This window comes from Podarcis melisellensis, assembly GCF_964234715.1.
Source record: "Podarcis melisellensis genome assembly, chromosome: 18".
Classification (NCBI taxonomy): Eukaryota; Metazoa; Chordata; class Lepidosauria; order Squamata; family Lacertidae; genus Podarcis; species Podarcis melisellensis.
This window is the reverse complement of record NC_138536.1, coordinates 11,391,453-11,405,808: the sequence shown is the minus strand read 5'-3', so window position 1 is coordinate 11,405,808 and position 14,356 is coordinate 11,391,453. Positions and strand designations below refer to the sequence as shown.

At 46.6% G+C, this 14,356-nt stretch overlaps 1 protein-coding gene across 2 annotated transcripts in view; it reads right to left on the bottom strand.

The window, feature by feature from the left end:
* Nucleotides 1-3,357: 3,357 nt before the first annotated feature.
* The window catches only part of GRIN3B (glutamate ionotropic receptor NMDA type subunit 3B), a gene marked incomplete at its 5' end in the record, with an annotated part of 36,218 nt that continues 25,219 nt past the window's right edge, over nt 3,358-14,356 (bottom strand). For both annotated transcript variants that reach the window (XM_081895431.1, XM_081895432.1), the window contains 4 exons: nt 3,358-3,872; nt 6,378-6,445; nt 7,016-7,180; nt 9,250-9,401. In XM_081895431.1, the coding sequence (XP_081751557.1) occupies nt 3,470-3,872; nt 6,378-6,445; nt 7,016-7,180; nt 9,250-9,401 (788 nt within the window). In that variant the 3' untranslated portion in view covers nt 3,358-3,469. The remainder of the gene's footprint in view (nt 3,873-6,377; nt 6,446-7,015; nt 7,181-9,249; nt 9,402-14,356) is intronic.

Sequence of the window (14,356 nt, the reverse complement as noted above, 5' to 3'; positions counted from 1 at the left end):
TTCAAATATATGGTGTGGATGTGTCAATAGAACAACTATGTTTCTGCATATGAACAAATTAGAATGGGAAGAACCTGAAATACTAATTCGGGGGAGGGGGAGGGAATCAACCTGCATGAGTTGGTTTTGAGCACACACCTCTTGCAGTGATCTAGTATGAAGCCACCCATCCATGTATATATCTTCTTATATGCATAAAAATATAGAGTCCTCATCACCCAGCCCACAGAGGAGGATTTGTAGTGCAAGCCCAGATCTGCGTGATGACAGCCTTACAATATTATATATATAGGAAGACACATGCACATACACAGTGAATCAATTTGAAATGCTCTGTACAACCAGAGCAAAAGAACAGGCACGTTGAATTCTCTTTCTAACAAATGAGCATTTAAAAGTAATACCAGTTTTAATTTGTTCCTTTTCAAGTTATAAAGTTCTTCTATATAACTATACTATTCTATTTTGCAGAATTTTGATGATCCCTTCAACAATCCAATTCACAGACACCGATCTGGCTCTTTCAATAATATGTGTTTGCAAGTGATGATTGCATGGGTGAATTTTTTTACTCTTTCGACGTGGGTCTTCTTGGAGGGCGCCAGCGTGGAATGAACTGTGAACTGGCTTGTTGCCTCTCAGCCTCAGTTTTTCCCTGCTGCAAAATGGACACAGCAGGTTCATTTGCTGCACCTATGTGCTGTGAGGATAAGCAGAAAGGAGGAGGGGGATAATAACTTATACCAGCAACCGGTGGATCCCCAATATCTATGCCCCCCTCCCTTGTTCCAACTGGAAGCATTGGCAAAAACCAGCATCACATCTGAGCTTAATTATACTGTTGATTAATGAAAGCAAGACTTTTCTGGGAACTGATCTTTGCCCGAGCAATGATGTCATTTTTAATATGTTCTCTGCAACCTAATTTTGGAAGAAGCTTTCCACTTATTCCGCGGCTCAGTCAAATTGCAGATCCGCAAAAAAATTCCCTCTGCTCTTTGGCAAGTTAGTTAATCTTTGCTATAAGCTAAGCATTGCTAAACATGAGCTGCTTGATCAAAGCAGAACACCACACCCAGTTTTGCTAAACTGACACTGCCTGAACAAAAAGCCCACTAAACTCTGCACAAGCCCCTTACCCTGTCCTCCAGTTCTTCAAGTTACTTAGGCTAAACTTTGCAAAACCTGAGCTGCTGGCTTCAGTTGACCTTCGCCAAACCTGAGCTGCTCAACAGATCTTGGATTGTTCATTGTAAAATTGAGAATGGGATGGCCAAGCAGAAGACTGTGGCTAGTAGTCTACACCGCACTGGCAAGGACCTGTAAGTCCCAAATCACATGATTCCATTCTGGCATTCCTAGTCCGCTATGCATTTCTGGTGTTATGATGCCACTTCAAACAGCCACACTTTCCCCCCTGGAGTCCTGGGAAGTGTAGTTAGCTCAAGGTGCTGAGAAACCGTTAGTGTGCCCCCTATTCTCCCTCCCAGAGAATTTGCAATTCTCAAAGTGGTTAATTGGTTGTTCAACCACTCCAGGAATTGCTGTCGATTCTCAGTGCCCCAAGCAAACTACACTTTGGGAGAAAAAGCCAAGAGCATTTAAAGCAGCATAGGACTGCTTTATCTCTTTGGTGCGGATTGGGCCCATGCCAGCCATTAAGGGCCAATCAAGGGAGGGGCTAGGGGAGGTGCATGAAGAGTCCGTGTTGCTCCCACTGGCTCTCGATCTTGTCAATCATTGCTTAAGAACCTCTTTGGCAAGCTAGCCCAACACCTGCATTCGAACAGGTGAGGAATGCTAGCAATCTGAGCCCAAACAATGCAATCTATTAATTATTATTAACAATAATAATAATTGCCAGGTTGCAGCCTGATTAGGCCAAAGGCCTCTGAGTTGTGCAGGAAACCCAACAGGTCACCGTAAGGAATAACTGCATTAAAATAAAACCGCCTGCCGAAAGGCGAAGGAAAGGCCCCATCAGAAATAGATCGAAAGCCTCCGAAATGTGAACATCTTAATCTGCCATTAACAGAGTCAGACCATGGGGCGTCCACCCCAGGGATCGTGGGGGAGTCTTGTGGCCCTCCAAGAAACTGCTGAACTCCCAGCTCAAAAGAACCTGAGATGAGTTTTGCAGCTGGTTGAGGACAAAGAGAGGCATCTAGTCTAGCCCCCTTCCTCACCAGATGCCCCCAAAATGCAAGCAACAGCATCTCTCCCCCTGACACACACCGCCCCAAGGTCTCCAGCAACTGGGATTCAAAAGCGTGGCTGCCTCTGAGCGTGGACACAGAGAGCACAGCTGTCCTGGCTCATAGCTACGGCTGGGTGATATATCAATAGATCATCCAAAACCGGTTTGAAGTCCATCTCGTGATATCATGATGTGTTCGTGTGCTATGCAAAAATCACAATGTGGGACCAGCCAATGCCTCTCCATCGCTCCATCCTTATTTCAGACATTGTGACATATCTATGTATCGCAAAGTTTAGCTGGTGATATTTATCACAATGTTGGAAACCAGATACTGCCAGCCTCACTGGTAGCCCTCAATCGCCCTCTCCTCCTCCGTGAATTTGTCTGGTCCTGTTTCGAACCATCCAGACTGGTGCCCATCACTCCTGCCTCTTGGTCTGCAGCCCTGACCTCTGAAGAGGCCTTCCCTGCCCTCAGGAGAGAATGCCTCTTCTGAAATTGCCCATCTCTCCTTTGCCACTGCTGAGGACACCCATGGCTTTCCTGGCAGTGCAGGACTCCAACTCCCATCCTCCTCCTCCTTGACCACTGGCCCTGGGAATGCTGGGAGTTGGAGTCCTACATGGAGGGGCTCAAATACAACGGCCCTCCCAAGCCCTGGTGTCGCTGGAAAGGACTGGACCTCAGACTGCCTTCCTTTCAAAACTCTGTGTTTTGTCCCTGACCGACTGCATTTCCCCTTCCCTGATTGTTCTGCCATTCCAATATATGTTTCACTGGGATGGCACCTGGTGGCCGGAGAGTGCGCCAACTGATTGCTTGCAGGCCTGCTCCTATGCGCCCAGTGGCTGCTTGGCAAACCTACCGAGAACCAGCTTGCAGCGACGAGATCTAGCGTGTCGGGGCCTGAACGTACGAACAAAGCGGCCTTATATATATATAACGGCTCTGTCCTGGGACTCGCTTGAGATCTTTAAAAAAACAAAAACTGGCATTGCCGCGAATTGATCCTGGAAACGTCTGCATGCAAAGTGCAGGCTCAGCACGCCACCTGCCGCAGCCCCCTCTTGCAAAACGACTCCGGGAAACATGGCAGACTCCAGAGCAAACCTTTTCCCTGTGCCCACGGCTGGCCACCCCAAGCCTTGTGCAGCCTTTCCGAAAGTGTTCCAGAGCCCGAGCGCACGTTGCTGTTGCTGTCCGTCTCCACAACTGGCTGGAGCCGCCCCGCACAGCCAGCCGGCGAGAGGCGGCCCCCGCCCCTGGGCATCACCTGTTCTCGTTGCTCTCCTTGATCAAGGCCTTGAGGGCGGGCGGCAGGCGGGGCGCCTTGGGTGGTGGCCCCAGCGCCACCATCAGCTCGCTCTTGCGCACCAGGGCAGCCCGCAGCTGCTCGCGCATGTCCTCGATCTTGCTCTCCAGCTCCTTCAGCTCCTTCTCTTTGTCCTCCTTGCTGCCCTGCTGCGGATCCTGGCCGTTCATGCAGTGCCAGACGGGGGCCTCTCGCTCCTCATCCGAAGCCTCGTCCGGGGCGTTCTCAATGTTGAAGTGGACGCGCTTGTCCTCCTTCTTCACGGCTGCCCGGCGGAGGTTGTTCCAACCTGGCTGGTTGGAGGGCGGTGGCGGCGGCGGCGGGACCTCTGGTTCCTCTTGGCTCTTTTGGATGTTGCACCTTTGGGGGAAGGCGGAGAGGAGAAAAGAGGGAGAATTGGCTTTATTTATTCATTCATGCCCCACTTTTTCCTCCCAGGAGCTCAACACAACAACCCTGTATACCATGGATAGGCACAGTAAGGCCCAGGGGCCAGATCCGGCCCAATTGCCTTCTCAATCTGGCCCACGGATGGTCTGGGAATCAGCATGTTTTTATATGAGTAGAATGTGTCCTTTTATTTAAAATGCATCTCTGGGTTATTTGTGGGGCCTGCCTGGTGTTTTTACATGAGTAGAATGTGTGCTTTTATTTAAAATGTGTCTCTGGGTTATTGGTGGGGCATAGGAATTTGTTCATTCCCCCCCCCCAAAAAAAATATAGTCTGGCCCCCCACAAGGTCTGAGGGACAGTGGACCGGCCCCCTGCTGAAAAAGTTTGCTGACCCCTGCTTTTTACGGATGACACGGTGGGAACATATAATAGAAGCACAGAACTGTAGAGTTGGAATAATAATAATTAGAAGAATTTTATTATTTATACCCCAGCACATATAAAAACATAATAAAATGTCAAACATTAAAAAACTTCCCAATACAGGGCTGCCTTCAGATGTCTTCTAAATGTCAGGTAGTTGTTTATCTCTTTGACATGTGACGGAAGGGCGTTCCACAGGGCGGGCGCCACCACCGAGAAGGCCCTCTGCCTGGTTCCCTATAATCTCACTTCTCGCAGAGAGGGAACCACTAGGGGCCACAATGGACATCTAGACCAATCCCCTGCAACACAGGACACAAGCCCAACTTGGGCTCGAACCCATGTCTCTGAGATTAAGAGAACTTTGAAGACTGATTTTCAGCTAAAGCCAGACCTCTTCCTGCTGGGACTTATGGGTATACAGTTAGAAAAGCACTAGGGAACTTTGTTACAAGATACAGTGGTACCTCAGGTTAAGTACTTAATTCGTTCTGGAGGTCCATTCTTAACCTGAAACTGTTCTTAACCTGAAGCACCACTTTAGCTAATGGGGCCTCCCGCTGCCGCTGTGCCACTGGAGCATGATTTCTGTTCTCATCCTGAAGCAAAGTTCTTAACCCAAGGTACTATTTCAGGGTTAGCGGAGTCTGTAACCTGACGTGTATGTAACCTGAAGCGTATGTAACCTGAGGTACCACTGTATGTTCACGGCCGTGAGACTTTTACATGCGCTAACGTGGCGGAAGGACGATGGAAGAATGGCTGTTAAAACTTATGGACTGAGCCGAGATGGCAAATGGACATGTTTAATCAGAGAAAAGTCATTTGTTAACATTTCTTAAAGATTGGAAACCTCTCAAAGACTTTTTGCGTGAAAAAGAAAATGAAATAATGACATTAGGATTCAAGGATTGAAGCTCATGTTTGCTTATAGAAAGTAGATTTGTTGGGTGTTATATTGGACAAAGTGGATATTGTTTATATTTGAAGCATAAATGAAGCATCAGAAGTCCTTTCCTTTCTGAATTTTATTTCTCTCTCTTTTAACCTCTTCTCTCTCTCTCTCTCTCTCTCTCTCTCTCTCTTTCTCTCTCTCTCTTCCTTTCTCTCCCCCCCCCCCTTTATTGTATTTAGATCAAAGTCTTAGTTTGGACAAAAAGGGAGCGGAAAAAACACAACAACCCTGTGAGGTAGGGAAGGCTGAGAAGCAGTAATTGCCCCCCCGGGTCACCCAGTGAGCTTCATGTCCAATTGTGGGGGCATTGCTGGGTAGTTGAAGAGCTTGCTGCACAGGCTCCCAAAGGAAATTTGCATAAGATTTGCCTATGCCAATTTACATTTGCTTTTGCTGGTTTGCATATTTGCCCTTGCTTAATTTGGGGGACATTTGCATGACATTTGCCAATGCTAAGCTGCATAACGTTTCCCTGCGCTGTGTTGCATAACATTTGTCTGTGCTAATTTGCATGGCATTTGCATATGCTAATTTGCATGGCATTTGCATATGCTAGTTTATACTGGGCACCTGGTCAAATCCTGATGTGGAGTGGCTGCCTCTCCTATAACAGGGGTGGTCAACTCCCAAGAGACTGCCATCTACTCAGAATTAAAAACTCCCCTTCGGCAGATTGTGCTACAATGGAGGACGGGGCAAGGAGCTGGAATCTATTTTACCACCGCTAAGGAAAGGGAGCTAGCAATCTACTGCGATCTACCAAAACCTCGCAGGGATCTACCAGTAGATCGTGGACCTGTTGGACATCCCTGTCCTACAACAACAGCCTCCCCCTTCCTCCATCACTACACTTCCATCTTTCTTAGTGGCCCCTGAGAAAGTCCTGCATCATTTTTAAAATGATAGCATGACAACAGCCTTACAGTTTTATGTATATCGGAAGAAAAGCCCAATGGCATAAACTCCTCCTTAGCAGCTGATTAAATCTGGACGATGGAAGCCAAATTCTTTCCGGCTGCAAAATTTATCCCGAGGTAAAGCAACAGAGTTCAGAGCAAGCAGCAAAGCCGAGTGTGGAATGGTTCCTTAATTACCTTTTCTCCAAATTCAGCTTTTTGTTCCTCTGCTCCTCCAAACCCATGTTCAGCGCCCGGTGGATTTTCTGGCATATATTAAAAACAAATTAAGAAAGTAATGGTGAGGCTTCAGATTGGCTAGATAACATCTAAATTGGCAAAAAAAACCCACAGTGCAGCTCTCATTGATACTCAGAAACATGATTTCCTTGGGAATCCTCAGGTTTTCACAGTTAAATGCTTTGCAACGTGAGCAGAAAGCAGGAAAGTGGTCCAATCAGCATGCAACAGAACCATAGAGTTGGATGGGATCCCAGGAGGTCATCCACCCCAACCCACTTGTTGAAACCAGAAACACTTTGCAACGCCACCCCTGCAAAGTAGCCTTCCCTTATTTGAATTTAAGCTGCAAATCCTATCAACAACGCAAGCTTGGGAGCCGGTTCTTTTGAGACACGAAGAGCTGGCTGGTCTCTGGCGGCCAGGAATTCTCTTCTTTGCAGATGCACCTGAGAGGAATGTGGTGGGTGGATGAACCAGCCGCCCTCCATCCCAGGCTTAAGAGAGTTGGGAACAGAAGAGGAGGCTGCCACCTGCGGATCGCCGCCTTGCAAGCTCAGGGTGGGCTTTGGCAAGTTTGGGATGCGACCTCTTACCTGGCTGGTGTGAAGCCAGTAGTTGAACTTCTTCTTGCGTTTGATGCGAGGCAAGATGAGGCGGTAGAAGATGTGCTCTCCGAGGGAAGTCAACAAAGAGCCACAGAGACCAATGCAAAGCAGGACAAAGAGACCCGAAAAGTGGTAGATGCCCATCTGCAGGGTCTGGGCAAGGAGAGAGAGACAGAATGAGCAGAGCTCGGAGCCCACACATACTGTGAGCACTCGCCGTGTTTGGGGGAGGAGGAATGCTGCCTACGACCCCAAGAACACCATCCCCACGTCAAACATGGAGGGGGGACATATTATGCTTTGGGGGTGGTTTTCTGCTAAGGGACAGGGCACCTTCACTGCAACGAAGGGACGATAGACAGGACCATGTATCGTCAAATCTTGGGTGGGCACCTCCTTCCCTCAGCCAGGGGATTGAAAATGGGTCCAGGATGGGTATTCCAGCATGACAATGACCCAAAACACAGGGTCAAGGCAACAAAGGAGTGGCTCAGGAAGAAGCACATTAAGGTCCCGGAGTCGCCTAGCCAGTCTCCAGACCTTAATCCCATCAAAAATCTGTGGAGGGAGCTGAAGTTTTGAGTATCTACACATCAGCCTCGAAATCTTACTGACTTGGAGAGGATCTGCAAAGAGGAGTGGGACAAAATACCGTATTTTTTGCTCTATAAGACTCACTTTTTCCCTCCTAAAAAGTAAGGGGAAATGTGTATGCGTCTTACGGAGCGAATGCAGGCTGCGCAGCTATCCCAGAAACCAGAACAGCAAGAGGGATTGCTGCTTTCACCGCACAGCGATCCCTCTTGCTGTTCTGGCTTCTGAGATTCAGAATATTTTTTTTCTTGTTTTCCTCCTCCCAAAACTAGGTGCGTCTTATGGTCTGGTGCGTCTTATAGAGCGAAAAATGCGGTGCCTCCTGAGATATGTGCAAACCTGGTGGCCACCTACGTCTGACCTCTGTAATTGCCAACAAGGGTTTTGCCACCAAGTCATCTTTTGCAAAGGGATCAAATACTTATTTCACTCATTATAATGCACATCAATCTCTGACTTTTGTCTTCTGGGTTTCTGGGGATTTTCCTGTTGTTATTCCGTCTCTCACAGCTACAATAAACCTACCATTAAAATTATGGAGTGGTCATTTCTTCGTCAGAGGGCAAACGGGCAAATTTAGCAGGGGATCAAATATTTTTTCCCTCACTGTATCTATTATCATTATCTATTTATGCCCCACCTTTTCCTCAAGGTGGCTCTTCCCCTCCTCATTTAATCCCCCCAACAACCCTGCGAGGCTGGAAAGGCCGATGGCGGTGACTGGCCCCAAAAGGCCACCCCTTGCGAGCTTCACTGCCAAGCGGGATTTGAACCCAGGTCCCTTTTTAATTTTTTTAATTCATTTTTCTTTTTCAATTCATTACACACATCTCATATGCATAACATTTCCTCCCTCCCCTGCTAGGCTTCCCCCATCTTCTGGTTGGTTTCTCCATTCGCCCACTTTGCTGCCTCCTAAAAGAAAAAGTTACTAATAACATATTTATACAATAACATCAAACCTAAAAACATAAACATGAGTACACCATATTATTTCTCTATCTTCTACACATTTTCTAATACTAACAATGTGAATGTTTATTTAAATCCTGCCGTCCAGCCTAGAGACTTTCTTTGTTTCTGCAAGTATAGTGTAAATGGTTCCCATTCTTTTTCAAAGTCGCTGTTGCCTTTTTCTCTTAGTCTGTCTGTCGTTTTTGCCAACTCTGCATAGTTCATCAACTTCTCTTGTCATTGTTCTTTAGTTGGTATTTCTCTAGTCTTCCAAATTTGTGCAATCAGCATTCTCGCGGCTGTAGTGGCATACATAAATAGAATCCTCTTTTCTTTCGGTATTTCTTGGCCTAAAATACCTAGTAGGAAGGCTTCTGTGAACCCAGGTCCTAGTCTGATACTCTAACCCAGGGTTTCCCAAACTTGGGTCTCCAGCTCTTTTTTGGGACTACAACTCCCATCATCTCTAGCTAGCAGGACCTGTGGTCAGGGATGAAGGGAACTGTGGTCCAAAAACAGCTGGAGCCCCAAGGGACCACAGACCCTGGGCGAGTGCCTGGAACCCCCTGGAGTCTTGCAGAGAGTGGGGGCTGGCACCCAGCTTTTGCAACAATGCATGATTGTTCTTTCATTGTGTGCTCCACATCCCACCCTTTCCCCAGCCCCCTCCGTACCTCGGTGACAGCAAAGACCCGCTTTCCACAGGGGACCATCTTGTACCATTTGTCGTGGAGAAGGTCCATGAAGCCGGACGATTTGTAGCGGCTGATGAACTCCGAGATGTTGGAGGTCAGGGGCGAGTTCTGGGGAAGGCCGATCCCGTAGCCTGGAAGGTGGCACAAACACAGATATTGTGGTGGGTCGATGCAAAAAAAAAGAAATAAAGGGTGTTGCTGGAGGAACACCAATCTCGGTTTTGAGCATGCACAGAGTGCCTTCTAGTTCTAATATCAGTCAGATATTAGAACATAAAACAAGGAGAGCCCAACTGCTAGACCAGGCCAGTGGCCTCTCTGGTCCAGCATCCTCACCGTGGCCAAGTCCCCCTGAGAACCTAAGGATCAGATACATTGCCTCTGGACATGGAGGTTCCATTAAAATATCTTCAATATGCAGTGGCCGCAGCTCGGACTTTGGTGGCAAAGGTGTGGAAGGAAGAAGAAGACTCGACACTAACGGATTGGCATGTCAAGCTACAAGAATTTGCTGAAATGGCACAGTTGACAAATAGCCTGAGAGGCAACTCAAAACAAAAATTTATGGGAAAATGGGATAGATATAGGAGATATGTTCAAAAATACAGCAAAGGTTCACTATCTATGTTAGCATTTGATTGACGTTGGAGAGAGACTGATTGAGAATACATATAGGAATGTATTAGACAAAATGTAAAGAAATATACAGTAATGAGAGTATATTCAATTGTAAAAAAGGAATATACAACGGGATAGACAGGAAGTCCAAAGTGTTGGTACAGATACGACTTTAGAATAGTTTTTTGTTCTTGTTTCCCCCCCCCCCTTTTGTTATCTTTAGGTATATAAACTTTGTAGATAAATTTTGTATACATGTTGAAAATTATATGATAATAAGCATTGTATTGTAATATGATATTCTTTGCTGATGTAACATAAGAACGTTAATAAATAAAATAAAATAAAATAAAATTTTCAAAGCCTAGCTGCCGGATAAGTCCAGTGACCCATCTAGTCCGGCTCCTCTTCTCACAGTGGCCAACCAGATCCCCCCCAAGGGAAATCTGAAGGCAAGTTCCCCCCCCGCCCCCCCGCCCCCTCAAAAAGAAGTAATTCTCCCTTTCTGTGGCTTCCAGCAACTAGCATTGCCACCTCCAACCATCTTGGCTAGTAGACATCCTCTGTGAATTTGTCCCGCCCTCTTTTAAAGCCATCCAAGTTGGTGGCTTCTTGAGGCAGTGAGTTCCACAGTTTAACTGCGTGAAAGAAGTCATTTCTTTCATCCGTCCTGAATACCCCAACCTTCAGCTTCATGCAAGCTGTAGTGTTTCAGGAGAGGAAAGAATACAGTGGTACCTCGGCTTAAGTACTTAATTCGTTCCGGAGGTCCGTTCTTAACCTGAAACTGTTCTTAACCTGAGGTACCACTTTAGCTAATGGGGCCTCCTGCTGCCGCCGCGCGATTTCTTTTCTCATCCTGAAGCAAAGTTCTTAACCCGAGGTTCTATTTCTGGGTTAGCAGAGTCTGTAACCTGAAGCGTATGTAACCTGAGGTACCACTGTAATAATAATAATAATAATAATAATAATAATAATAATAATAATAATAATTTTATATCCCGCCCATCTGGCTGAGTTTCCCCAGCCACTCTGGATGGCTTCCGGCACATATAAAAACTTAATAAAATGCCAAACATTAAAAAACTCCCCCCCCCCTTCTCCACGCCACGCATCATTTTACAAACTTCCCTCATGACATCTCTCACTCGTCTTTTAACTGAACTGGAAAACTCCAAATGCTGCAGCCTCTCCTCACATTTGATCCGTTCCATCTGATCATTCGCGTGGCCTTTTCTGAACTTATTCTATCCCCATTTTTGAGGTGAGGTGACCAAAAGTGGACACAGGAACCTTAGCATTTGGCTGTTAGCCAGGAGGTTGGAGGTTTGAGCCCCACCAGCAACAGTTGTGGGCAGTTGGTCCCTTACCTTTCCCGCCACAGTGATCCATGCGATGGTCACCTCCTGGCTTGACTACTGTAATTCGCTCTATGCGGAGCTGCCCTTGAAGCTGTCCCAGAAACTCCAGCGGGTGCAGAATGCTGCAGCGAGGCTCCTCAGGGGTCTCTGCCATGGGAGCAGATTCACCCAGTGCTTTACCAGTTGCACTGACTCCCGGTGGAGTACAGGGTCAGGTTCAAGGTGCTGGTTTTGACCTTTAAAGCCCTTCACGGCCTAAGACCCTCGTACCTATGGGACCGCCTCTCCTGGTCTGCCCCACGGAGGACCTTAAGGTCCATGAATAACCATAGTTTAGAGGTCCCGGGCCCTAAGGAAGTCAGATTATCCCCCACCAGGGCCAGGGCCTTCTCAGTGATGGCTCTGACCTGGTGGAATACTCTGTCCCAGGAGACCAGGGCCCTGCAGGATTTAACCTCCTTCCACAGGGCCTGTAAGACAGAGCTGTTCTGCCTGGCTTTCAATTTTAACTTAGCCTGATCTTTTATTCCCCTTCCTTTCCTTTTTATGAAGATTACCTGCTCTGGGATCCCACAGCTAATTCTCCCCTGGTCTCCTCGCTGGCCCAAATAGGACTAATTTAGCCAGCTAGCCCTGGTGATCATCTAATGTTTATTGGATGGATTTTCCCCCTAAACTGATTTTTGAATTCTGAATTTATTATTATTCACGTTTTATACTGTATTTATGCTGTTTTTTGTTGCATCAATTAAGTGTTTTAAATTTGTTGTTAGCCGCCCTGAGCCTGGTTTTCTGAACCGGGAAGGGCGGGGTATAAATAATTTTATTATTATTATTATTATTATTATTATTATTATTATTATTATTTATTGCAGGGGGTTGGACTAGATGACCCTGGGGGTCCCCTTCCAACTCTACCATTCTATGATTCTACAAATGTAGTCTGACCCCAGATGGATATAAATGGTGTTAGGGTACTGGCAGTTTTATTTACCATATCCTAGTGGGTGGGCGGATGGATAAATAAGTCGATATGGACCAACAAGACAAATCTATTCAACCTTCCTATTGTTGCTGATGCAACTTTGCAGCTTAATGTAACTGATCCGTGGAAAGAACTCTATGAACTGAAAGCAGAGACACTGTATGTACTTAGGTAACCCAAGGAAATCTTTAATAAGAACACTTTTTTCCAAACCCATTCTCGTTTTTGTTAAAAATTTGTTTTTCTTAAAAGTTTTTCTTGGGTTGCAAAAGTACATACAGAGCCTCTGCTTTCAGTTCATAAGAGTTCTTTCTACAGATCATTCATATTCAATATGAGACACTAATGTTATAAACAGTCTACAGCTGGGGGGGAAAAAGAGGGAGGGGAGATTCTCTGACCTGTCAATCACTTCACCTTGGGGTCAAGAATATCCCCTGGCAGTCAACTCTCATTTAGGGTGGAATGTACACACTGGTAAAAGATTTCTGGAGTTAAATCTTGGCAGAAACACTAAACATTACTAAAGAAGCTATTGTTTGCTGTTCAAAATTAAAAGTCACAGAATATTTTTAGCGATATATTGTCAAAACAATCAGTCTCCTCTTGACAGTCGTTGCCGCTCAATGGAAAACACCTCTCAAATCTTACACTGGCTCTTGGTACCACTCACTTTGGAATAGGGAGAAAATTACGCATAATTTGATATTTTGACAAGGACAGGAACCTCCTGGCGCTTTTAATGCGATTTGGCACTCCTTTCTCCCACGTGAAGCATCATTTTCACGGCAGCCCGCATCACGAGCCTTGCAAATAGATAATCTGATAAAACTTACATTCTCAACTTAGATTTTGTTATTTGAACCGCTCTGCGACTGCACTCATTCTATCGTTTTCATCTTTCAATTTTCACCTGTTCTCTCTGTTTGATGTACGTTATAAAAGGAAATAAAGAATCTTCTCCTCACCACCCCTCCTCTCTCAAAAAATATAAATCTGGCAGATGAGACTGGATCAATTATTGGGGAGTGGGAATCAAGTGTGGTGTGGGGAGGGCCAGAGAGAGAGAGAGAGAGAGAAATAATGGGTTCATTTGTATTCCGTTCGGCTCCCCAGTTTGCCGAAGAGCTAATGAGAAACGGAGAGATCAAAAAGCATTTCAGATGATGCTCCAGCGAGGGCAGCCTGGAAATAATTAGGGATGTCAAGAAGGAGCGAAAGCGTTAGGGGGTATCAGGTGCTCCCCTCCTCCACCTCCGCACCCCATAAACCCAAAGAGGATTTGCAGCAAAGTTTGCAAGGCTGCCCCCTGCAGACCCCTGGCTGCTCCTGGGGCAGAGGGATGGGGAAACAGAATATTCCAGCGTGGGAAGGAGTGGAGAGGAACAAAAAATGAAACAGATTTTCATGCAGGAGCAGAGAGCTTCAGTTGCAGGGAACGGCTCAGTAGAACCCCCAAATGCTAGGGACAAAGAGGTGCGAGACACAAACACTTCACCCAGACACACACACACACACACACACACACACAACCCGATTGTGAGTTCTACTCAGAGAAGACTCCTTGAAATTCGCAGACGTAGAGAGTCCCACTCAGAGGCAACCTATTGAAATGAAAAGGTGGTGACTCACTTCAGTCCACTGATTTAATGGGGGCTACTCTAGAACCTAGGGAAACGGGTGGCACTGTGGGTTAAACCAAAGAGCCTAGGACTTGCCGATCAGAAGGTCGGTGGTTCGAATCCCCGTGATAGGGTGAGCTCCCGTTGCTCTGTTCCAGCTCCTGCCAACCTAGCAGTTTGAAAGCACCTCAAAGTGCAAGTAGATAAATAGGTACCACTCCGGTGGGAAGGTAAACGGCATTTCCATGCGCTGCTCTGGCTCGCCAGAAGCGGCTTAGTCCTGCTGGCCACATGACCTGGAAGCTGTACGCCGGCTCCCTCGGCCAATAAAGCGAGATGAGTGCCACAACCCCAGAGTCGGCCACGACTGGACCTAATGGTCAGGGGTCCCTTTACCTTTACCTTTACTCTAGAACCTATTAAGGTTCAGTTCAACTCACAGCACCACGGAGTGGGAGAGTTTGAGGGGATCCCTTTCACTTGAGGCTTTTAAGCAGAGG